This window comes from Mesocricetus auratus, unplaced genomic scaffold, assembly GCF_017639785.1.
Source record: "Mesocricetus auratus isolate SY011 unplaced genomic scaffold, BCM_Maur_2.0 Super-Scaffold_100006, whole genome shotgun sequence".
NCBI classification, from domain to species: Eukaryota; Metazoa; Chordata; class Mammalia; order Rodentia; family Cricetidae; genus Mesocricetus; species Mesocricetus auratus.
Window position 1 is genome coordinate 28,188,757 of NW_024429190.1, and position 27,611 is coordinate 28,216,367.

Sequence of the window (27,611 nt, forward strand, 5' to 3'; positions counted from 1 at the left end):
AAGTAGAGTTTTATGGAAGTTTCCTAGCATAAAATGTCTAGTGTCAGAGCTGGTATAGGAATCCGGGTTTGAGTATGTGGCCATGTTAGTTTTCTCTGCCCTAATCCATGTCCCTCCTAAGCCTCTAGGCCTGAGGACACATGTGAAAAAGCAGTGCCTGAGCCTGGCAGGAAAGAGCCTTTTCTCATTGAACACTGTTCTTCCAACTCCAGGAGAAAGCACTATGACCAGTTGGAGAATATTCTGGTTACATAAAATACTAATTAATTTTTTTAAATTGGTAATTAACTGCATGCTCCCATTCTGTTTTCAACAAACATAATCTGTCCAATCAATCAGTAGCACTTATTAATATCATACGAACATTCTTACTAATACGCTTGTTTTCCATTAGGGAACTAACTTGAGGTTTTATGTGGAGTTTCAGAAAAACACAAGTAAGCATCATTTGTGTTCGCTTCATTGCACAGATTACACAGTGCTTCAATTCTGCCTCAGACAAGCAGTAAATTGCTCACTTGCATATATTTACTTAAGATATGTTTAATCTGCTACTAATTTCATAAATAATATTACTGCCCACCCTCATCACACCCACTACTGTGGTGGACAACCTACCAGGTCTAAAATAATTACAGACCATACTTTGTAACAGTAAGCCACAAAGGTAATAATCATACCCTTTAGTGGAGTTTACTCATTGCAAACAATAACTGGCTGTTTTTTTCCACATAGATCTTTATGTTGGACTATGTTTACAGAAAGAGGATCTAACTTGGATTTTAGGTGCAGAAATTACACTATGTGCTTTCTTGGGATGGGCACTAAATTGTTATTTGGATTATGGTGCTCTTCCTTTCTGTAGATGACTTGGCAAACACTAGGTTCTCTTCATGGTGCAGAACAGGACACAGTGACTTAGGAAGCTGGGCAGACTAGAAACTAAGTAACTACCTAGAGTTGCCCCACATCTTTGATTCAGAGTATGTGTGTATCTCTCTGTGTGTGAGGTATTAAAAGGAATAACAAAATAGGAGAAAAATATCATTGGTGTATTTATATAATAACATGGAAGAAAAAAGACCTCTAAATATTTATTTGACTTTTAATCAGGTAAATGTTATTTTGAATGCTTGAACCAAGTTTTGGATAGATTCATCTTTCTTGTTTTTAATGCTGTAGAATTTATAATATGTATTTTATTTGCTAACTTATGCAGGTTTCATTTACACTTATTTGAAAATCTAAACAAAGCACATTTAAAATAGAAAAATAATTGGTGGCTAAGATTGTCTTAGTGTCCTATTGCTGGAAAGAGACACTATGACAATAGCAATTCTTATTATGGAAAGAATTTAATTGTGGTTGGCTTAAAGTTCAGAGATTATCTTCATGGCAGGGAGCATGGTGGCTTGCTGTCAGACATAGTCTTGGGGTACCTGAGAGAGAAAGAGAGCCACTGGGTCTGTCTTGGGCTTCTGAAACCACCTTTAACACACTTCCTCCAAAAAGACCACTCTTACTCCAACAAAGTCATACTTCTTAATAGTGCCACTCTTTGGTGACCAAACATTCAAATCTATGAGCCTATGGAGACCATTCCTAGTCAGACCACCACTTAGAACTATTCAAAATACTTTAAAAATCACTTTGTTGTGCTGGAGATAGAGCTTTCTTAGTTGGTAGAATGCTGGCTTGCATTCAAAAGCCCTGGGTTTGAAGTCTAACAGAACATGAAATTGGGTATAGTGGCCCACATGTGCAATTCCAGTACCTAGGAGTTGACTGGAGGACATGAAGTTTAAAGTCATCTTTGGCTATATATCAATTCTGAGTCCAGCCTGGCCTATGTGAAAACCTCTCTCAAAAAGAAAAAAACCTAGTGAAAAAAAAAGTAACAACGCATGACTGGCACTTTCATCCAGATATGGAACTATGGTTAGACAGGCGACATGCTTTAGGCGAGAGCCCACTCCTAGAACTCTGTTAAATGGACATAGTATTAAACTGATTTCTAATTACATACTGTTACAGTGATTGGTTAGTGCATCACTCAGCCTTCATGATAGAAGCTTCCTTAGGCTGTAGATGACAATTAACATAGAGACCCACAACTGGTTTTGGTGCAGAGAAGAAGAGGTTGTGGAATTCTCCAGCTTAAGTAGATTATTTTTATTGTATTATCTGCTTCCAAGGCTAGGGGATCATTGCAGAAGAGGGAATGGAAAGATTATAAGACACCAAGGCAGTATATGAGTCTGGGGTCCATGAGCAACCCCTTGTTTAGGTCAGCTGATTCTGTGAGCTTCTCCAGTCTAGTCTTGACCCCTTTGCTCATTACTCCTCCCTATCTGCAACTGGATTACAGAGTTCAGCTCAGTGTTTAGCTGTGGGTGTCTGCTTCTCCTTCTATCAGCTACTGGATGAAGGCTCTAGGAGGGCATATAAGGTAGTCATTATATCATTATCAGAGAAGGACTTTTAAGGTAGTCTCTCAGACGATTGCTTAGATTGTTAGTTGGGGGGTCAACCATGTAGATCTCTGGACATTTCCCTAGTGCCAGATTTCTTTTTAAACCTATAATGTCTCCCTTTATTATGGTATCTCTTTTCTTGTTCTCCTCTATTCTTCATCTGACTCAATCTTCATGCTCTCTCCTGTACTCCTCTCCTCTCCCCTCCTCTTCTCCTCTTCTCTTTCTTCTAAATCTCTCTCCCTTCCCACCATACGCCAATTAGCTCAGGAGATCTTGTCCCTTTCCCCTTCTCTCGGGGACCATGTATGTCTCTCTTAGGGTCTTCATTGTTTCGTAGCTTCTCTGGTGGTGTGGATTGTAGACTGGTACCTCTTTGCTCTAGGCTTAAAATCCATATATAAGCGAGTATATACCATTTTTGTCTTTTTGTGACAGTCAGGATGGTTTCTTCTAGTTCGATCCATTTGCCTGCAAATTTCAAGATTCCATTTTTTTTTTTGCTGAGTAGTACTCCATTGTGTAAATGTACCACATTTTCTCTATCCATTCTTCAGTTAAGGGGCATCTAGGTTGCTTCCAGTTTCTGAAAAATAATGCTGCTATGAACATAGTTAACAGATGTCCTTGTTATATGAATGTGTATGTTTTGAGTATATGCCTAAGACTGGAATTGCTGGATTGTGTGGTAGAATGATTCTCATTTACCTGAGGACCCACCATACTGATTTCCTAAGTAGTTGTATGAGTTTGCACTCCCACCAGCAGTGGAGGAGTATTCTCCTTTCTCCACATCTTCACCAGCATAATCTGTCTATGGTGTTTTTGATTTTAGCAATTGTGACAGGAGTAAGATGGTATCTCAGAATTGTTTTGAGTTGCATTTCCCTGATGGTTAAGGATGTTGAGTACCTTCTAAAATGTCTTTCAGCCATTTTAGATTCCTCTATTGACAATTCTATCTAATCTATCTATCTATCTATCTATCTATCTATCTATCTATCTATCTAACTGTCTCTCATCTATTTACATATCTATATAGCCTCCCTCTTCCATTTTCTTAAGATATATATTTTAAGGAACAGTCTCATGTGGTTATGTGGACTAGCAAGTCTAAAATCTATATTGCAGTAAGGCTGTCTGGAAAGTCAGGCATCATTTCTATGTTATAGTCTTGAGGCAGAATTTCTTCCTCTCAAGGTAGCTTCAGTTTCTGTCTTGTGTCTATCAACTGTGTGAGTTCCATTCACACTAATGGCAATGTGCTTTATTTAAAGGCATTTTTCTTTTTTTGAGATTGTACTGTAATCACAGTATTTCTCCCTTCTCCTTCTGTCCTCCAAACAATACCATATACCCATCCTCACTCTCTTTCAAATTCTTGAAATCTTGTTTCAATTGTTATTGCATACATATATGTAAATACATGTAGACATTTCTAAAAATAAATCGTCTGTAGATGTTAATTACAAATACAAAAAAAACCACTCACAGAAACAACTGGACTAGCATTTGACCAAAAAAATGAGTACTATTACCTAGTCAACTCAACATAATTCATCTTCTGATACTTTCTAGGTTTCCTTCATAGAGTTTTTGCCTGTATTCTCATAATAATTTTCATTTCCTCCACTGGACTTCCTCATCTGTGAATCAATGCATTTTCTCATTAATACACCTGAGTAGCAAAGTCACTGAAGTTAAGGAGGCAACAAGAAGTGAGAACATACAAAATGCTCATGGAAAATGATTGAAACTAGAGGAAACTTGAGGTGAAAATGTTGACTCAGTCTAAAATTCTACTGGAAAAATAACACTGCATGTTAAATATAATTCATTATAAATGCAGAGGTGAGGGAATAACCAATTCTTTTACATTTTCTTTTGGCATATACTCTTCTCTTGTATTTGTCAAATTAAATTAATCAGTACAGAGCTATGATGATTTATAGTCTTATGTACTCAAACCAAACACAGCATTATGCAGACTCATGAAGTTTTGGCAACTTATTTTAATGGAAATTTTATTGCCTGTCAGGAACATTGGAATAATTGCCAGTTAAACTTATATTAATGAACACATTTAGGTAAGAATTATAAAAATGGAAAATTATCATTTTTTTCTATAGTGGTTCTTTACCAGCAACTTGAAGTGACAAATAGTGCCCCAAATTTGTTTTTAATTTTAACCACAAAATATGTATTTTCACAGCATGCTCTTTAAAGGATACTACTGAATTTGAAAAATAATTTATTAGGCTCCTAACAATACATCCTTTGTGAGCCAATTACCTTTTCTGAAAATGAATGGGAAAGGTAAATCCAGTTGCAGCTGATCTACCTAGAAGTCTACCTGCTGCTCTGTGTTTGAGATCTGTGCTCTGTGTGTTGGGTCTCAGGGATGACAAACTGTATTAACAAACTTCTTGGATGAAGTTGGTTCACATCACAGTCTTCCTATTTCTCCATGTTTGATAAACGTACTTTGTGCATTTAGCTTCGTGGACCACAGCATGTGCTAACAGTTTCCTTGGATGAAGCTGATCCATACAACAGCCTAACTCCATGTTTGAAATCTGTGCTTTATGGGTTGGGCTCCATGGATGACAACATGTGTTAACAGCAAGCATCTCTGGGTTGGTCAGTACAACAGTCTACCTGCTGTTCTGTGTTTGATATCTGTGCTGTGAAGGTTGGGTTCCATGGGCAATAATTTGTGTTAACATCCTCATTGGATAAACCTCCTTTTGAATTTGCTAAGTATCCAATTTCAAGGTCCACTGCTAAGGAAATCAGACTTCGAAGAATTCATAAAAAGGGGACTTAGTGATTTAAATGCTTTTCTTTCAAGTGATAGCTGAGTTTGTGACATCAGTTAGGATGCCACCTTCAGACTGAAACAATTTTGTTTTGGGATGGTTGGGTGAAACTTGGGGAGTCTCTGGAAAGAATCAAGGCCCCCACAAATGCACAGAAGCAGGTTTTATTGAGTTCATTGTAATGTTAGTTGTCTCTGTAAATCTAGTTTTCCTTCTGTATAAATGTAACCTTTTCCAGTTATTCCTCCAACTCTATGTGAATAAATTTGAGCTACTGATGCGAGTAAATGTGATATATCGAATCTTTGCATTTATCTTGAAAAGAAAATGTCATTTTAACTCCAAGAGACAGTGACTCTTACCTTTCTGGTGGTTCAGAACACAGAAGTGAAACAGCTTAAATAATAAAATTTGAAACTGTACCCTACAGTAGACAGCAGGACACAGCTGTATAGGGGGAAACTTGTGTCTCTGAATGAAGTCCTGGTAGAGCAAAACTATCTTATAAATCTGACTCAAAGTAACTGTGCCTTAAAAGAAAATTAAAGAATTATTTTACTTACAGGAATGTTTTGGACTCTAAAATTGAGAGGAATGACCAAGCTTAAATAATCTTTAGAAATATTTCTGGTGATTTTTGCTTTACACATAGCTTCCTTTTATTTTTTATAGAGTATCCTCATGTCGTGTTGTGTTATAGCGTAGAATAAAATGATTAAAAAATGTGTTGTCTGTTTTGGTTAAGAAATTATTTATGGTAAGTGCCTCTGTGTGTGTGTGTGTGTGTGTGTGTGTGTGTTTGTGTGTGTGTGTGTGTATGCACAATGGGTATTTGGGTATCTAAACTATGGAGTGTGGAGTTTGGAGCACATCTTTGTGAGTCTTTTTTTTTTTAATTTTATTTTCCAGTTTAAATTTAGATAAGAAACAAGGTTGCTTCACAAGTCAGTTCCAGGTCCCTCTCCCATTCCCTCCCTTCCTCCCGTGCCCTCCCCCCCCCGTTATCCCCTCATTTCTCCAGGGAGGGTGAGGCCCTCCATGGGGGTGTGCATAGTGTGTCATTTCATATAGGGCAGGGCCTAGACCCTTCCCCAAGAGTTCAGGGTGAGAGTGCACCTCACATTGTTCTATGGGAGTCCAAAGTCCGTGTGTATACTTGGGATGGGTACTGATCTGCTGCCCAATGCTCAATAGATTCCCTAGGCCTCTTCACTGACACCCAGATTCAGGGGGTCTTGATCAGTCCCATGCTGGCTTCCCAGGCTAATGCCTGGGATTCAAGAGTTAACCTTTGTCTGGCCCAAGCCACACAAAGATACAACTAAGAAAGAGAACTTCAGACCAATATCCCTCATGAACATTGATGCAAAAATACTCAATAAAATACTGGCAAATCGGATCAAAGAACACATCAAAACAATCATTCACCACGATCAAGTAGGTTTCATCCCAGGAATGCAGGGATGGTTCAACATACGAAAATCCATCAACGTGAGTCTTTTTTTTAAATCTGCTTTTGCATAGGATCTAGAGGTGCAGCTTAAGTCACTAGCCATGTGTAGCATAGGCCTTTACCTGCTGAGCCTTCCTGCTGCCTCGTCTGTCTTTTAAATCTCAGGGAAAGACTAAGTATGAGAAAAGTTATACTGATTTCTGCAGGAAATCACAAGTAAGTGCAAAATGTCTACATTTGCCTTTAGGTAAACTAATTTGTGTCTTCTAATTTTTTTCTGGGAGAGTGGTTATATAAAACATATATCAAAATTTGAGTGTAAGACAAAGGCACCTCTTAGAAGAGTTTTTATAGAGAAATGGGATTCAGAGTAGCAGAGTGCTAACAATCTTGCTAACGAAGAAGATGATAATAGTAGTAATAATAATAGCAGCCACAGTTTGAGTGTCATTATGACAGCTGGTCTGTGTTCTGTTCTCTATATTTTTTTTCTTTGCAAAAGTGTCTGTGAATTGCTATTACTACTATTTTATACACTAAGATAAATGAAGCCCAGGGAGATAGTATATCTTCTCACAAAGAAGACAGAACAAGAGTATAATTATCTTAAAAATTTTACTTTGCAATAGGCAGACTTTTGTGCAGAAAAGAGTAAGTATAGCTGAGCTGACACTACCGTCATCAGAAAGACCTGCTTGTAAAGTTTGTCCTTGGTTATTGTTTGAGAACTTGAATTTTGAGACTTTCTAGCATCTCTTAGAGTTCATTCTGCCTAAACAGTTTGTGCAAAGGATAAAGTTTATATTGCTTACTTTCCTAAGTTCCAGAATTTTGATATTCAAGGCAACAAATGTCTAATGAGCATTCTTTCTAGACATTTCACACGTATTATCATGACTCATGGCTGCAAGAATTAAGCACATTTCATGTAGCTATGAAAGGTCTCTCAGCAGCTTGCATTAGACTTCCTCCTAATATTGCTTAGGTTTCTCCCTTTGTAAATTTTCATTTTACTGCTTTGATATAATGAAAGCATAATTACACATAAGACCTTGATATACCCCATAATTTCTCTAGCAAATCATCAAATTTATCAAAGCTGTAAATAGTTGTTGAACTGACTATATTTTTCATTGATGTTGTTTTCTCCTTTGAAGAAAAGAGAACTTCATTTTCATTATGCACACAGAGGGAGACTCTATAACTTACACTTCCTTGCATTAGGGATATGAATAAAACCAAGGTTCTGAATTCCAGCTAGCAAAATTGAAACAGAAGGTATATATATATACATCAAACTCCCACATGATGTGCTTTGATCTCTGTCCTTCCCTCATGAGTCAGTTGTGGATGTCACAGTAGCAAGTGATGACACTTTGGGCAAGAATGAAACTACTGGAGCAGTGATTCTCCACTTTCCTAATGCTGAGACACTTTAATACAGTTCCTCATGTTGGGGTGACATATACCATAAAATTATTTTCCTTGCTGTTTCATAACTCTAGTTTTGCTATTGTTATGAGTTATAATGTAATAACTGATATGCAGAAGTTCTTGGGTGAGTGACACTTGTGAAAGGGCTGTTTAACCCCAAAGGGCTTGTGACCCACAGTTTGAGAACCACTGTACTAGAAGAAAGATATTTCTCAGTGAACTTGGAGAGCAGAACACTTACTCAGTACTCCGATGATCTAAAGGAGACTGAGACATAAACATAAAAAATATTGTTGTCTTATACTGCTGAGGTTCACCAATAGTTCCAATAATGAATTTTCTGTAAAACAAATGACAAGTGGGAACTATCACTTGATGAAGCTACTCTGTCTATCTCTTTCTTGCAACTACTGTATTATATAAGTAAAAGAAATTCTGAATTCATAACAATTTCAGAGTGATAGATGACAAACAGATGATAAATAGATGATAGATAGATGATTGACAGATGATAGATATACACAGTGTACGTGTGTGTATGAGTTCATTTGTGAACATGCAAATGTGATTGCGGAGGCCAGTGAACAGCTTTTCTTTAAAGAGAAAAAAGTGTAGGAGTCACAAAGCATACATTTGTTTCAAGAAGGAAAAGTGTAAGTCAAGAGCCATGAGGAAGAAGCCCTTGGGTTGCAAACAATATGTAATAAATGCAGACATGCTAACAGGGCACAGCACAGGTAGTTGGGGAAAATCTGAAACAGCAGACTGAGTGATCATGGCCACTTAAGGATATAGGATGCTTAGCTCAAGGTTTTACCAGAAATATGTTCTAAAGAAATAATTCTTGGGCTGGAGAGATGGCTCAGAGGTTAAGAGCACTGACTGCTCTTCCAGAGGTCTTGAGTTCAATTCCCAGCAACCACATGGTGGCTGACAACCATCTACAATTCAATCTGATGTATATGTAATAAATAATTAAAAAATAAGTAAATCTAAAAAAATACGTCTAAAAAAAGAAATAATTCTTTGGATAAGTATGTGCCTCCCTCCATGGCTACAACTGAATACAACAGGCAGAGAAATACGAATGCAAGAGTTTCTACATCTACATGAGTCTCTCTTATTTTTTCCTTAGCTCTTTATAGTCTGTTTTCTCTGTCCTACCATAGCTTGTTTGTTTTGTTTTATCGTATTTTATTTTAATATTATTCTTCAGATGTCTATTTGATTTCTAATGGAAAACAGAAAGGGTATGGATTTGGATGGGGGGGACATGAGGAGAATCTCAGAGGCATTGGGGGAAGGGAAACCATAATCAGAATGTATGGGAAAATCTATTTTCAATAAAAATAAATAAATTAGAAAAAAGTGTTATTTGGTTCATGATTCTGAGGGATGGGAGACCCAAGACAGTGTAGTCATATCGTACAAGGTCCCTATTGATGAAGTAGATACTGTATATCTATAAGCCTGGGAAGGGCATCTACACAGAAAGACAGAACATCATAGCTCAGACTTTATTCTTGTAAGACCAATTTCCTTTGATTATGAGAGCAGCCTGAGAGCCTCATTTAACTTTAATTACTCCCATGTCCATACCTTCAAATGGCAAAGTTTATTTAATATTGCATTCTATTAATAATGCATAAAGGGCTAACATTTTCATAAGTGTTTTAGTGGGGACATTCAAGGTAGTAATGTATGAGTAGTAGGGTTGTATTCTAATGGCAATAGAAAAATCATTCTTTGGTTTTAAGTAGTAACAGGATCTTATTTGTTCTGTAGATCACCTCCTTCAGGTTTACTTGGGAGAACCATTCAGAGTGAGACAAGACCAAGACCAGAGATACCTCAGCAATATGGCAAGAGAGACTATAGGAACATATGGGAAGCAGGGAAGTAGAAACAAAGTAAGGAGCAGCTGTGAGAGAATGGAAACTTGGATTACCAACCATGTGTGTAATTACTTCCATTTGGGAGTTTCTGAAAAAGGAGTCTAGGTATACAGAAAGATGCCCTTACTTCAGAGTCATTATATATATATAAGAGGAGCATTTACTGAATCCAGACAGGGATGGGAGACAAAGACCCTAAGTAAAATGTAATGAAAGTAAAACCTTTTCAAAAAACCAGGCACAGCATGAATGAACCTAGTCCACACAGATGAGGTATAATAAGTATCCCAAGCTAAAATATATTTTGAGAGGTGTGGTGGGGAGGAGTGAGGAGCTATATGGGAAAAGACTGCTGCTACAACATTTCAAAGGCTGTAGAACAATGGTGGAGAACAGCAGCATGGCCATCTTGCCCTCAACAAAGAGATTTCTAAGTAGGCAAGAAAAGTTGAGGAGGTGGAGTATTAACTCACTAGACTATTTGGCAGACCAGATTCAACACATCCAAGACCAGGGCAATTGACAAATATAGGCACACTAGTTCTTTAAACTTCGGATGAAATGTTTGTGTTTAGTTAATGATGGTTAAGAAAGAATAGTTAATTTATAGGATACATGTATAGCTAACATATTTGTGTCAAAAGAATCTCTACACACACAGAGAGAGAGAGAGAGAGAGAGACAGAGAGAGACAGAGAGAGACAGAGACACAGAGAGATACACACAGGAGTATTTGCATACATGAAAGAACAGGTAGGATTAAAGACATAGCTTGCTATTTGAATACTGCCCTAACCTGTGCAACACCCTGCATTTGATCCTCAATGTTGCTACTGTGTGTGTGTGTGTGTGTGTGTAAATGTATATTTTTACAAAAATAGAGAAGCAAGTTAACTGGTTAGAAGTGGCTGCTACTAGCAAGGTGTGATGATAAATTTATGTAGATATGACAGGTACTTTTATTTATATCCCTCCATATGTCCCCACATATTTAAGATGACATTTTATTATTTTAAAATAAGAAAAAAAGTAAGTATTTTAATGCTCAGAATATACTGAACATTAACTCTTGCCCAAGTGAACAGATTTTAAGATGAGACCACACAGCCTTCATTGTGGTTTTAGAACAATGTGAGGAAACAACTGAAGTTATGGACAACATTGAAAACTGATGACACTCTGAAACATGAATTTCTGTGCATTATCTTAAGCATATGGAAATTGACATCTTGAATGAAGCTACATCAGTACTTTGAAAGACAATTCGAAAAACCTGTCATACAGGTCTTTCACTTGTTTGATTATATTCACCCCAAAATATTTTATATTATTTGTGGCTATTGTTTCTCTGATTTCTTTCTTATATAGGAAGGCTTTTTGTATACAGGAAGGCTACTGATTTTTTTTAGTTAATCTTATATCCTGCAACATTCCTGAAAGTGTTTATCAGCTGTAGGAGTTCTCTAGTAGAATTTTTGGGGTCACTTATATATATATGATCATATTGTCTGCAAGTAGTGAAAGCTTGACTTCTTTCTTTCCAATTTGTATCCCCTTGTTCTCCATTTGTTGTCTTATTGCTCTAGTTAGAACCTCAAGTACTATATTGAATAGGTATGGAAAGAGTGGACAGTCTTGTCTTGTTCCTGATGTTAGTGGGATCCCTTGTGATGCAATGTCTCCAGAAAAGGCTGACAATGCAGAAGAGGCTGACAATGCTTTTTGGAGGGTTTGGATCAGGAAAGCACTTACACTCTGCTGATGCTTAGAAATCAGAATGGGGTCATGAACACTGGTCAGAAATAAAGACAACCCTTTCCTGAGAAATTCTTCTTGGATGTCTAACAGAAAATTCTGCTGTGGTTTAGGAAACATCATTTAACTGTACTCTTATACTTAGCTACTAGAGTATCTGAGTAATGCTTTGCTTAACGTGTATCTGAGTGTTTCAAGAGATGAACAAAACCAGTTATTACCCACCTCCCTCAATTAGAAGGATTAGAAGAGAAAATTGTAATCACTAATGCTCTGACAGGAAGACAGACGCTGCTACCCGGTGAAATGACTTTCTGAAGGTCGCACAATCAGTCTTTGAGCGCTTTGCTGAAGAATAACTGAGGAATCATGACAAAAGACCAATTGCCTTCTTCAATCAGCAGTGTGTTTCTTTCTCCTCACCCCGGTGTCTTCCTCTTCATGTTTCTGCTAACCTCCCTTTCACTCCTTCATGCCACAAGTGGCATTCAATGATTTTCATGCAAATGCACTTTGTCAAAAGCATAGTTCCCTATAATTTCACCTTCAGCTTCCCTCATCTATTTTAAAATCTTAGTGCAGGAGTCATCAACTTCTTTGTGTAGGGGTAGGGTACATAAAGATCTTTCATCTCACACTGTTTGCTTTGGTCCCATAATCAAACAAAACTCTGTACTGATCAAAGAAAATTTGATGGCTGTCTCTGATGGCCTTTCTAAGGAGAAATCTGGCTTACAGGCAAAATGTAGACTCTGGGGTGCATCTGATTTGACTTGAGACCAAATTCAAGATTTTGTTGAATAGGCGCTGCTCTTCCTGCTCACTCACAAATAAGACTGAGATGACACTGCCACTGCTGACCCCAATGAGGCACAGCTTTTTATTTTTTATTTTTTTTGTTTTTTGAGATAGGGTTTCTCTGTGGCTTTGGAGGCTGTCCTCGAACTAGCTCTTGCAGACCAGGCTGGTCTCAAACTCACATAGATTCACCTGCCATTGCCTCCCGAGTGTGTTGTGAAGGCACATCTCTTTGAGTCTCTTCATGCTGAGTACAGAAGGATACAAAGGTGATGGCATGGTATGTTACACAACATAATTCTGCTATATTGTATGTGACTATGTTTTCAAGGTCAAACATCTGTCCTTTGCTGCACATAAAGAAGTGATCTAAGATGCTAGAAATGATTCTAAGAAAGGGAATTTTGGTGAGGGAGCATAGAAGCTGCTAGAAGCTGAGTGGCCTTACATGATGAACAGCAAGGGACTGAGCTCTCAAGCTACAACCATGAGGGATTGAATTTAGCCAGAAACCATGCAGTTTGGAAGTATTCCCAGGATGCATAAAGAAATGCAAACCAAACAATGCAGTCCTGCAGCCCTGCAAGATTCTTATCAGAGAGCCGTGTAATTGCTAGACTCCTGAGGCTTAAAACTGGAAGAAATAGTGATGTGTTTCCAAACCACAATGTAAGTGGCAATTGCTACTTATCAATTTAAATAGAATGTAAAGTTTACATTTTAGTTTAAAAGGATAGTAATGCAATACTTTTCAGTTAAAAAGGTGTTAAATAATATTAAAGTGATGCCTTTAAATATTTTTGGATCTACTGGATACCTTGACCTACTAGAGTACAAAGCATTTAAGGAAAAGAAGCAGGCAGAGATCCAAGAGAAGAGAGAAACAGGTGATTAAAACAGAGAGTCTGACCTCTATGTTCAGATCTCATCTTATGCTTTTAAAAATAGAAATAGAAGACTGTAAGCTATTAATTAATGAAAGGAAATAGCAAGGAGACAGGACCATACTGAAATTTAAAACCATGACATCTTAAAATCAAAATGGTTTATACTTGGATTTAAAACATAGGCTAATCAAAGTTGTGAATTTAAAAATGGTATTTGAAGCAAGGCCTAGAACCTCCCCTGTGTGTCTAGCCTGAGAGAGTGTCCCACTATGTGGAAAGGACTCCTGAAGTCCTTTCGTGTACTAGGGATAAATACTGATTCACTGCCAGAGGCCCCATAGACTGTTCAGGCCTCCTAACTGACACCCACAATCAGGGGGTCTGGGTTGGTACTATGTTAGTTTCCCAGCTATCAGTCTGGGATCTATGAGCTCTTCCTTGTTCAAGTCAACTGTTTCTGTGGGATTCTCCAACCTGGCCTGACCCCTATGCCCATCACTCCTCCCTGTCTGAAACTGGATTCCAGGAGTTAAGTTCAGTGTTTGCTTTTGGTGTCTGTTTTTGCTTCCATCAGCTGCTGTATGAAGGCTCTAGATTGGCATATAAGGTAGTCATCAATCTCATTATCAGGGAAGGTCATTTAAGGTAGCCTCTCCAGTATTGGTTAGATTGTTGGTATCATCCTTGTAGATCTCTGAACATTTCCCTGGTACCAGATCCAAATGATATGACAGACTTTGAAGATCCCCCATGGAAGGCCTCACTCTCCCTGGGGAGCAGAAAGCAGATGGGATAGGGGTTTGGTAGGGGGCAGGGGATAAGGGGAGGGAGAGGGAACTGGGTTTGACATATAAAATTATCTTGTTTCTAATTTATATAAAAATTTGAAAAAGAAAAAAATGGTATGTGTGGTTCTCCATCATGAATTTCTGTATAGTACATATTATATGATTATGTTAATATAAGAATTTGGACATTTCAAACAAACAAACAAGAAACTGAGCATAACCTAAGCCTGGAATGAACGATAACAAAATCATTAAAACTCAGTATTTTCTTCAACCCATCAAGACAATACACCACACACACACACACACACACACACACACACACACACACACCCTTGGGATTCCAAAATAAACATTGTAGTCATTTATATTAGTATTAGATAATATAGGGCTCATCACAATTAGACTAGGTCAAAATGCTTTCATATGATAGAACATCCTCTTATATTATTACTTTTCATTCTGTTGTCCAAGTTTTGTCTCCACATCATAATTACCCAAAGAGCTGTATATATAAATTTTGATACTCAAGTTCTTCTCAACCCCAGAGCAATTACATCAAAATTGCCAAGCACAGTACCCAACAATTTGTAAGTTTTTAAAGTTCCCCAGATGATTACAACATGCAATGAAATTTGAGGCAGATGATCTGTAGATAATATTTTGTATTTTTCTGTTGCACCCATCCTCATGAATAATTATGAAGTTAAATACCCAAGAGACTGCCTGGGAGTTATGAAGACCAGATTAAGTACCTCATACCCCACATTGATGGAGCATACAACACAAGCTAATTGTGGGGGATGAACTGTATATTTCATTTTTCCTTTTAATTTTATGTTTAGTTCTAAAATAAATGCAATGCTCTAATCATGGTCCCAGTCTATAAAGACAATGGCATATAGTTCACTGAGGATGAGGGAGCTGCCAAAACAAATAAACTAAAGGCCTGAATGTAGATGACCCCCCCAAGCCTATGATGTCTAGATTACAGCAATGACACCCAAAGTGTTGTCCCCAAGCATCAGTAATCTCAACACCTGTGAAGTTTTCAGAAATGAAAATATGTGCTCCATCTCATATACTTACTAAGTCATAATCGTTAAGGTTGGGGCTTGGCTGGTTGTTCTGTGACACAGTAATGGCAGTCAAAAGCTGTGCCATGCTCTTTGCATCTCCATCAGATGCTCACCTTTGAAGACTCAGCATACAGCAAGGGGGACAAGAATATGTGCGTGACTCTACTGGTTTGTCAGGGAAAACAGAGAAGACACTAGTCTCTCCCTTCCCCTTTTCCAGTTCTCAATTTACATTCACAATCTATACTGACATTGAGAAGGAATGCTCAAGTACACTGAACATATACTGAAAAATATGGGTTTGTGATAAACTTGATTTGGAGGGGTGACTACCAAATTGATCCACTTTTAACAAGTGTGATAATTTGGGATGTGGATAATTGGTTTATCCTTTCAATAAAAATATGAGCTTTAAAAGGTTTTATTAAAATGTATCTTCCCCCTGTTTCCAGGGAAATGGATTTTTGAGCTTGAGGGCTTTAAGATAATTAATATTCAGGAAGCAAGGGTAGTTGGTTTGCTTTCTCTGATGGAAACTGGTTCTGATTGCTGCCATCCAATAACTTGTGAGCCTTTCTGACCTTCTTCCTTCTCTGCCTTGCTATGATTTAGGACACTTCTGTTAAAGCTGTACAATTCACTAGAATTACACAAAAATCTAAAGGTTACTGTTGTTTGATTTCCTATTACTACATTTTGAACAAACCAACATTCTCTCTTTGAAAGCAGTATATGAAATGTGTGTTGTATACATTCATATCTGATAAAATAAAACACACACACACACGTTACTTCAAGTGTGAAAGCTAAGACAAGGAAGAGAAGAAAATTATAGACAAGGCAAGGAAGGAAGGCTGAAAAAGAAGAGAAAAAATGAATGAGGGAAAGAGATGAAACGAGAAACCAGGAGGGAGAGAGAGAAATGGAAATGGAGACAAGGATATTAAAACTAGTTAATCACAGAGTTAGGGTTGTAGTGGATAAAGAACATGAAAGAAAGAAAAATAAATAAAATAAAAGAAAGCCAGGCAATTTATTATGAAGTGCAATTTGTGTAAGGCATGCTTCAGAGTTGCTGGCCACAAAGATTAATGATGATGGTAGTAATCTTGATTCTAATTTACAACAAATGGGATGAAATGCAGTCAGACATCAAATGGAGAGACCTGCAATGGTGATAAGAGAATAACTACATAACAGCAGCTGAGGTACCCAGAGGTTAGATTAAGAAGTCATTTTTACACCATCATCTTAGATATAATGTACCATCTACTGTCTTAAAAGGTTTATTATGAGATTTCTGTGAAAACTAAGTTGAGAAGTTTCTAAAATTTTGAAGTGAACACATCTAAAGTTTTATCCTGTGATTAAACTCTTCTGATATTGACTTTTGTCTAAGGCTTGACATTTCTTATACACTTCTGCACCAGTATGCTGCCATCAGTGTTTGTCTGTCTGTCTGTCTGTCTGTCTATCTATCTATCTATGTATTTATCTATCTAGTTATCTATCTTAAGCAGCATTAAAGTCATTGCTTCTTCCTGAAGCATGAATAGAGGATAGTATAACTAGGAAATCTCTTACCTGCTTGTCAAAGTCCTCATAGCTATGTGTTACTTTGATTTGGGTATAAAGTCTTCTCCTAAGGCTTGGATGTTGAATTCAATCCAGTTAACTACTTGGAGGTGACTGGATCATGAATGTGCTAAATTAATCCATTGATAATTTCATCATTTATGATCTATTAGGAGAGGGTGCTGGCTGGTGGAAGTAGACCCATGCTGAAGGGGAGGTCGCATTGGAAAGGGTTAGATGGTGGCAGGGGGTCCAGGGCCTACAAAGTTTTGCTGAGGTCCTGACTTAGGAGAAGCATTACAAGTTCTCCTAAAGAATGAAGAATATGCTTGACAGAGTCAGTAATGGCCTGGGGACAAGGCCTTGGGGGGCTGTAGCCTTGGATCATGAAGCCCTTCTTCTACCCTGGGGTGCTGTGGTTATCAGTTAATAGGTTGATATGTACTTGGTCTCTGAAGCACTTGAGATGTTCTGCATTCTCCTTGTGCAGAATTGATTAACTTTCTGCTAACTTTGTCCCACTGTTTGAAAGTTTTCTGTTGGCTCAATCTCCCAATTTCCCAGATAGAGTATATGAGATACTGTACTTCATTTTTATATATATTTTTTATTTTTAAATTTAAATTTAAATTAGAAACAAGATTGCTTCACATGTCAATCCCTGGTCTCTCTCCGTTTCCCTACCCTCCTCCCATGCCCTCCTCCAACCCCCCCCAATATTCCCTCATTTCCACAGAGAGAGTGAGGCCCTCCATGGGGGTGACCATCATCCAGGGCAGAGCCTAGACCTTCCCCCAAGAGTTCAGGATAAGAGTGCATCTCTCATTGTTGGATGGGAGTCCAAAGTCCATTTGTATACCCGGGATAAATACTGATCTACTACCCAAGGTTCAATAGTTTATCTAGGTTTTCTCACTGACACCCACATTCAAGGGGTCTTGATCAGTCCCATGCTGGATTCCCAGGTATCAGTCTGGGATTCAAGAGCTAACCCTTGTCAGGTCAGCTGTTTCTGGGGGTTAAACAAGCCCAGTCTTAATCCCTTTGGTTATCAGTCCTCCCTCTCTGTCACTGGATTTCTTGAGTTCAGTTCAGTGCTTAGCCATGGGAGTCTGCCTCTTCTTCCATCAGCCACTGAATGAAGTTTCTGTTTCTCAGACTCTCTGGCCATGGGACTGTAGGCTGGCACTCCCCAGATCTATGTCTAAAATCCATATATGAGAGAGTACATGCCATGTTTCTCTTTTTGTGACTGTGTTACCTCACTCAGGATGGTTTCTTCTAGTGTCATCCATTTGCCTGCAAATCTCAGGATTCCATTGTTTTTTTCTGCTGAATAGTACTCCATTGTGTAAATGTACCACATTTTCTCTATCCACTCTTCAGTTGAGGGGCATCTAGGTTGCTTCCAAGTTCTGGCTATTACAAATAATGCTGCTATGAACATAGTGGAACAGACATCCTTGTTGCATGAATGGGCATCTTTTGGATATATGCCTAAGAGTGGAGTTGCTGGGTCTTGTGGTAGGTTTATTCCCATACTGTACTTCTTACAAAACTTGCTTGGCATCAGAAATAACTTAGGAAAGACATCCTGATGCTACCCATTCTATCAACTTCACCTCTGACCTCCTGGGCTTCCTCTGATCCCAGGACAGGTCACTTTCTTCTTTGAAGTTTTTATCAGGTATTTTGACACAGCTGTATAAAAACTGAAAAGACTATTGTTTGTATGTCTTTGTAAAATCCATCTCAGTGTTCCTTTTAATCAGGTTGCTATGGGTATGAGATGTACCTATCTTTGTTGTGCCCCAGCCAGTCACTCAGACCCAGGTTACTATGCTAAAAAGAAACACCATAACCAAAGTCTCTTGGAGAAGAAAAGATTTGTTTTGACTATGATTCCACCTCAGTGGTTCATTACTGAAATAATTCAGGATAGGAACTAAAGCAGGGTAGGAACCTGAAAGCAGGAACCAATGCAGAAGCCATGGAAGAATGCTACCTATTGACTTGCTATTCATGGTTTTCTCAGCCTGATTTCTTTCTTTCTTTTTGATCATAAATCATAAAGAAATTTATTTTAAAACCATTCTTTGGAGTGCACATAATTTTGCCATTTGTTAAAGTCAAAAGCAAATTTGAATATTCATGAGATGGATGGCTTGTTCATTTTTACACGAGTAAATAAATCTTGGTTGAATATCCAATATTGCAGGATGGAGAGCATCTTCGATGTTTTTCAGAGCTGATCAATAATTTGATTTTTTTAAATTTTTCAGTTTAAATTTAGATTAGAAACAAGGTTGCTTCACAAGTCAGTTCCAGGTCCCTCTCCCTTTCCCTCTCCTCCTCCCGTGCCCTCCCCCCAACACCCCCCCATTATCCCCTCCTTTCCCCAGGGAGGGTGAGGCCCTCCATGGGGGTGCCCATGGTCTGTCATTTCATCCAGGGAAGGGCCTAGACCCTCCCCCAAGAGTTCAGGGTGAGAGTTCATCTTATATTGTTGGATGGGAGTCCAAAGTCCATGTGTATACTTGGAATGAATACTGATCTACTGCCCAAGGCTCAATAGATTACCTAGGCCTCCTCTCTGACACCCACATTCAGGGGGGTCTTGATCGGTCATATGCTGGATTCCCAGGCTGATGCCTGGGATTCAAGAGCTAACCCTTGTCAGGTCAGCTGTTTCTGGGGGTTAAACCAGCCCAGTCTTAATCCCTTTGATCATCAGTCCTCCCTCTCTGTTACTGGATTTCTTGAGTTCAGCTCAGTGCTTAGCCATGGGAGTCTGCCTCTTCTTCCATCAGCCACTGAATGAAGTTTCTGTTTCTCAGACTCTCTGGCCATGGGACTGTAGGCTGGCACTCCCCAGATCTATGTCTAAAATCCATATATGAGAGAGTACATGCCATGTTTCTCTTTTTGTGACTGTGTTACCTCACTCAGGATGGTTTCTTCTAGTGTCATCCATTTGCCTGCAAATCTCAGGATTCCATTGTTTTTTTCTGCTGAATAGTACTCCATTGTGTAAATGTACCACATTTTCTCTATCTACTCTTCAGTTGAGGGGCATCTAGGTTGCTTCCAAGTTTTGGCTATTACAAATAATGCTGCTATGAACATAGTAGAACAGACATCCAGACATTCAGACAGATGTATGAATGGGCATCTTTTGGATATATGCCTAAGAGTGGAGTTGCTGGGTCTTGTGGTAGGTTTATTCCCATTTTTCTGAGGAATCTCCATACTGATTTCCAAAGTGTCAGCCTGATTTCTTATAGGATCTAAGACTACTAGCTCAAAGGCAGAACAAGTCACAACAAACTGGATTCTCAATCACTAATTAAGAAAATGTCCAGCAGGTTGTCCAACAGCCTGATATTATGGAAACATTTTCTCAGTTGATGCTTCCTTCTCTCAGATGACTACAGTTTGTGTCCAGTTGACACAGAACTAGACAGAAACAACATCCTTCTATAGATCTTGAATAAGTGCTGCTGTTGTTGTTGAGAAAACTGAATACTAAAACTCCAGTTCTAAGCCAACTGGTTCTTTTTGAATTATTAGTCTGTGGGCTTCCCTGGATACACAGCTATCACCAGTGCTCTTGGTTATAATACAGAAATTTATAATAAGATCCTATTGATAAAGACACCACATACTTGAGTCACAGAACATAGAAAAATCAATGTTGCTATCATTTGTAAGATTTATTCCTATTGGCTAGTTTTCATAGTGTTGGATGGTTCTTTGCACACTGCCAGAGTTAAACATTGGTCTTACCCAGCTTGCGAAACATGAAAGCTACAACACCTGCACTGACAATATATTCACCCTAGTCTGCTAATTCCTTAAATATCATGGCAGTAATTATTTTATGGTTGCTTCTAAGGCCTATTTCATGATATTGAATCCATACTTGGCATTGTTAATGCCAAGAATGTGTCAAATAGGTCACAGGCCATAAGAGAGAACCAACCACTACTATTTCTGTGAGTATAGTATTAAAACAACTCTCAATGACATCAATATATCCCCGAACCAGTACATTCTCTTCACCCTTATCAAGGAAGCTTAGATCCTCAATCAAACAATATTGAAAGGATAAGAAGCACCACTAGATGGGCTATCCATTTCAAACACCTCCCTGCAAGAGTCAGAGATCTTTGAGGAAGGGCTGGAATAATCATTAGAGTCATAGGTAGTGAATTTCACTATGAAGGTCGTGTTGTCTGATCACAATAGAATAGCTGGGCATATGAATTCAAAGTGATTGCTACAGCATGTACAAGACCGTGGAAAACTCAAATCAAACAAATGTCATCATAGAGAACAGAAGTGAACAGGAAGTCCCACCCCAACTGAAAACTGTTGGGCTGAGGTGCAACTGGATACCTAAACACTCTGTGATTTAGAGGGAGATATTTTCTTTGACAGTAAGCTCCACACTGCTTAGATCATGAACGCTTTAAAGACAGAGCATGCTGTCTCCAACTATTGAAGAGTCTATGACATTGAGCTTTAGCCTGATTCTTTCTGGTGCCCATGCTATCACTTCTCTTGATGATGATGCGTATGGAAGGTCAGTCACATACACATCAGGATTAAAGACAACTGTGCTCCATGACAACCCACTTGTTCCTGGGGTTTAGATTGATTGGCAGTATTTTCTTCTACAAATAATAAAACACAGTACTTTCCCCGGTACCAGAAATGGAGTTAGTTAATAAGCTCCAATCTGTAAGTCAGGCATTGGATATTTTTTCCCTTTAACATTGAGAGAGCATTATTCATCAACATGAGTATTGTTAACTATCACAGACCAAAAGAAATAATCAAGGAAAAATTGATAGTCATTCATTTGATGAAACCAAATTTGAATTCAAAACATTGGAGAAGAATATGGAGGTCTAACTTTCCAAATAACTAATCTTTGTCCAGAGATATATATTCAGGCTGCCCCAAACAGGAACTATAAATAGCAGATATTGATCATTCTCTATCAAATTCTACCCACAATTCCTTGTGTTTCCCCCACACAAAGGACCAGTATATATTATAAATACTTTAGTGAAAGAGGGGGCCACACACTCATATCTCCCCTCCCACACATGCACACACTCATACACACTCATGCTCACTCACAGAGAGGTTTGTGGCTTGATGGGCTGGGAAGATGGTAACTCAGTAAAATGCTTGGCTTGAAACATGGAGGACCAAAGTTTCATCCCCAGAACCATGCTGAAAATGTTTGGTGTGATGATCCACTCCTGTAATCACAATGCAGGGAAAAGTGACCACAGAAGGACATCTGAACTTGCTGACCAGGAGCCTAATCTCCTTGGTAAGCTCTAGACAAGTTAGATCTTGTCTCAGAAAACATTGTGGATGGACCTAGGAAAAGAAACACAAGCTTGACCTCTGGTGTCCAGGCATGCACACAGATGGACAAATACATGTGAATACACACACACACACACACACACACACACACACACACACACACACACATGCACGCACGCACGCATGCACTCACACACATGAGAATGAGATAGCAAGGGAGGTGGAGGGGGGAAGTCAAGGAGGGAGGGAGAGAGGGCATAGGAGACATAACATAAAAGAAAACCATTCCATCAGGACTCTTCCTCACAATGTATTCCTCCAAGTTCATCCTTGTCCCAGCTGTTATTCTTTCGCTGATACTTCATTTGACCAAAGAAAGACTAAGAACCTTATTTAGATTTTACCTGGCTCTTGTAACAGTGCTTTGCAAATTTCATTTCTGGCCTTTTCTCACATGGACTTTGAAACTAGTCAGCCTGTTGTTGATTCCTGCCTCTGCCACCTACATGTGTCTTCAGTATGTTTTGAGACCTTTCTGTGGCCTCACATTAATGTTTTATAGTCACACACGAGTTTGCAGTTAAAAAAAGGAAGTGCTTATTGAAACGCTCCCATCACACCCGAAGAAGAAGAAAACAAATCCCAACAAAAGAATTTAATTAAGGCAACCCTTTTCAGTACCCATCCTTGTCTAACAGCCAATTAAATTCTACAGGCATTGGCTTGTGAAAGCCAATCAAAGTCCCAGTGGGTACTGACTGTATTCAAATTGAGGAGGGATGAGAGCAAGGCTTTGTGCTTTCACGGGAAGTTATACTCCAGCCCCCACATGCACTCATTTTTTAATTATCCTCTGAGAACCCGGTGAAGGTGAGGTCAAAAGGAAAGTCCTTACATTCTTAAATCCTCTGTAGAGAATCTGAAGCTCTTTCTTGGTGAATTTGCTCTGAGCTTCCAGCAGCTCCAGGGCTTCAGGACGATGCCTGACTGTAGCCATCTCCAGTTCATCTTCCACGCTGTCTGCAGAGGAAAACCAGAGAGAGACTTAAGCCTAACTGCTGCTCCCTGGGACTGGGAATGAGCAACACAGAAAAACAGGACCAGAAGTTTCCCAGATTTCAGGCACTTGTCCCTCCAGGAACGGTCCTCACATTGACAGTAGCAGTTTCCATTTCTCAACTTTCACCATATTGAACTAAGACATTTCTGCATGCTTTCCTTAAAACATTCCATTGACCAAGGTAAACTTTGCAACTCAAGAAGTTTTGCAGAACCGCTTGAAATGTGTGAAAGTAAGCAACAATTGAATCTAATTTGTGTTTGTATATCAAATACTAGTTTTAAATGTGGGCTCTAAAAATCTCTATAATTTCATATGTCCTTCATACACCATGGATTTCTATGCTTTCTGAGGGTCTCATTGAAAATAGGTGGAGTTTTTTTGGGTGGCTCTACAAATGAAATGTTCAGACAAGGTACTGAAGAATGCTGCGAAGCAACAGAAGTCAGTTGGATTGGTCAACACCAGCCTTCTGCTGTTTGCTGGAAGGACTGGGTCCTCCAGGTACTTGTAACTGATATGTTGTGCAGTAATTGCAGTCAGTTTAGAAAGTGCTATTATACTATTGTATCTTATTCTATGACTATATATACACTGTAATTTATCAAGGATGCCTGGTGTTAAAAATGTTTTATGCCAATATGACTGAGAATTGCTGTAAACTTTAATGAAATTTTGGAATTAAAGTAATTCAATATATTTTCTTTTTTAATATATCACTTTTTAGAACTTGCAGAAATGAATCCTGTTTGGCTTTGTATAATACAATAGAGCCCAAAGATTTGTCAAGAGGAAATATTCTACCCTCAAGCAACATCTAGTACTGTGTGTAAATTTATTGTATGGCCATATAAGAACAAGTCTGAAGGATTCCGGGTATGTGAGTATCCGGATATTTGTGCCTCAAAGTGCAGTACTCCTTAGCTCACTATGTTTACAGTAGCTTGGATCACTCCTCTCCAGATTTCAGCAGGAAAGTGTTAGTCATTGGTTACAGACTACAGATATAAAGGAGTGAGGCTAAAGGCTAAACACTGACTACACAGTTCCTCACATCCCGTGGTTGCAGGGCCTCCAACCTCTGATGCACAGGTCAGTTAGAAATGTTCAGACATGCAGATGTTGGGCCAAAGATGTGACATTAATGTGTTGCCTCTAACACCTCTGCCTGTCTACTGAAGAGGAGGCAGCTCTTTGTGGGGGGGGCTCTCAGCAGGCAGTAGAGGATCAGGAGAAACTGAGTCATCTCCTAACTCTTGCTCTCAAGTGTTTGCAGGAAACCAGTAATAGCAATGGAACAAATGTGTGCAATGGTGTGTTTGTCAAATAAATGACAGGAGGTAAAAACAAATTTTCTTTATTCCTAAGTAATTTATCTTTTTGTTGGCATTGTGGGTGAGATTATTTCCCTGGCTTATTTTTCAGTCTGTTTGTCATTGGTTTATAGGAAGGTTGCCTATTTTTGTGAATTAATTCTTTATTTTGCCACTGGCTGAAATTATTTATCATATCCAAAGGGAGACTTTTAGTGGAGTCTTTTATATTAAGAATCATATCACCTGTAAATAGGGACACCTAGATTTCTTCTTTCCTATTTGTGTGCTTTATAAACAATTTCCTTCTCTTGTCTTATTGCTCTAGTTAAGATAACAAACACTGTGTTGAATAGGAGTGGAGAGAGTAAATACCTTGACTTGACTCAGACATTAGTGGTAACCCATCTTTTTATTAATTTACCAAATTTCAACTTATCAGTCTAGTTAAGGATTTTCTGAATAAGCCTGTGGTAGCACAGTAAATAAGACCACAAATCAACAATGGATTCTCACATAACTAAAAATCAGTACAGCAAGGAAACAGGGAAGTAAACCAATAGACAGCTCACAGAATGTGAGAGAAGTTTTCGCCAGCTGTTTATATGACAGAGAATAAGTGTCAGGACTACACAAATAAATAAAAACTCCACCTAAACATTAAGAATATAAATGACAATAAAATATGGGCAATGGGTGGAACAGAAAATTCTCAAAAGAAGAATTCAAATGGCTAAGAAACAACATAGTACTCAGCGTCCTTAGAAAACAGTGACATGAAAAATAAAACTACTTTAAGACTCTTTCTCACCCCAAGCTGAGTAACTGTCATCATCAATACAAATCACAACAAACACAGGTAAGGATATGGAAAAATGGGAACTCTTTTTTCTTTTAATAATTTACTTATTGTATGGTACACCCTGTGCATGTCTGGTGTCTGTCAGCCTGCAGAGTATTTCCTGGAATACTCTGTGGGTCCTGAGAATCAAAACTGGGTCCTCCACAACCATTTTTCTATCCATGTAAAGGGAAATTCCTATTTGCTGTTAGTGGGAGTGTGAACTAGTGCAGCCAATTTGAAAATTAGTTTGGATGTTTCATAAAAAGCTGGAAAGAACTGTCCTATAAGGGAATGGATACATAGCTCAGTAGTTGAAAAACACTTGTTGCTCTTGCACAGAACCAGTGTTAACTTCCCAGAACCCACCTGGATCTCACAAACATCTATAACTCCAATTCCAGGGGATCAGACATCCTCTTCTGACCTCTGTAGACACAAGGCATGCATTTGGTGTGTACACATACATGCAGACATGACACTCAAAATAAAATGAATAACTCTGAAAAATATAATAATAATAATAACAATAATAAAGTACCCTAAGTATCAGGTGTATTATTCCTAGACATACACCTAATGAAATTTATATCCTACTACAGAGACACTTGCACACCAATGTCCTTTATTTACAATATCTAGGAAATAGAATCAACTGGATATCTATCAACAGATGAATGAATATGAAAAATGTGGCAAATATGCACAATGGAATATTTCTCATCTTAAAGTAGAATAACATCTCAAAACTTGGAAGGGAATGCATGGAACTCGGGGGAAAAAAGAAAGATGCTGCTAGGCAACTCAGAAAGAGAGAAAGACACACTCTCTCTGCACTCCTTCATATGTAGATCCCAGCTTCAAATCTTTTGTTTTGTGTATTTAATTTTGATCACAAATGGAAGCCAGGAAACTAGAAAGGGGCCTTGGGTGGGGGCCTGTTAATTGAGAAGGGAAAGCAGATTATCAGTAAAAATTAAAGCAGTGAGGTGAGGCACTGGGGACAGAAGGGGAGGGGTGTGGGAGAATGAGGGAAATCAGGGCATAAAGATAAATTTTGCCTGATGGAGGGGATATGAAGAGATACACAGAAGCTTGCTATCTCACAGCCAATGGAAAATATAATTGCAGGGTTAGTAGAACATATGTAAAATGAAAGATGATGATGATGAAATACTGAAGGTTAAATGATTAACAACAGATGAGGACAGAGTAATAGGGAAAAGGAGGGGATATGGGTGTGCTAAGCAATATCAAAGGTCTTTGAGAAAGGGTCATGAAAATCTTAGTAAGGTAATTTTGAAAAGCAATTAAAAATGTCTCATATGTTTGGACAATAACCTGCCCAGGAGACATAGGCTATTAAATGAAGATCCCAATGAAAGGCATGGGAAACCTCCATATGTGTTGGGACCTAGCCCCCAGAGGGTCTCTGAGTTGTTTGTCAGCTGATAGCCACAGGTGCATCCTGTTTTCTAGGCTTACGGCCCCCAGATTGCCCCATTGACATCAATATCTAGCACGAGGAAAACACGCTCTCTTCCACCTGGGGTTTTTCCACTGTGCTGTAAACCTGTATATATAAGACTGTTCCCTCCTACAAGAGAGAGGCCTCTTAGCACTTGCAATGAAGACACACACACGCACACACACACACACACACACACACACACACACACACACACATTCTCCTGGCAATAAAGGCAGCACATGCATTCTCTTAGTGCAAACAGCTAGATGTCTGGTCTTTCTTTTCCTGATACCTTGGACTTGCTTGTGGCACAGGCACCGCAATTGGAGGTTCCACCAAGATCCAGAGAGACTTGGAAAGACTGGGAGAGATTGGCCAGAAAGAAGACTTAGGAGAGGAGAGACTCAAGAAAGAAAAGAATTGAAAACAGGTACCTCAACTTCTTACAGTAAAATTGAAAGGTCAAATCTCCAGGTATTTGCTTTAGAGATCACCTTCTAAGGAGAAGGTGTACTGAATTAATCTCTAGCCTTCGCCAATCCACTGAGGTCGGGAAAGTAAGGAGAAACGCAGAGACCACCCTCAGTTGAAGGGTATATTGAATTAATCTCCAGCCTTTTGCC

General features: G+C 38.7%; 1 protein-coding gene across 5 annotated transcripts in view; it reads right to left on the minus strand.

Moving 5' to 3' along the window:
- The window catches only part of Kcnip4 (potassium voltage-gated channel interacting protein 4), a 1,120,502-nt gene that overhangs the window by 83,887 nt on the left and 1,009,004 nt on the right, over nt 1–27,611 (minus strand). For all 5 annotated transcript variants that reach the window (XM_005068787.4, XM_005068783.4, XM_040746571.1 and 2 more), the window contains one exon: nt 23,199–23,323. In XM_005068787.4, coding sequence (XP_005068844.2) covers nt 23,199–23,323 — 125 coding nt within the window. The remainder of the gene's footprint in view (nt 1–23,198; nt 23,324–27,611) is intronic.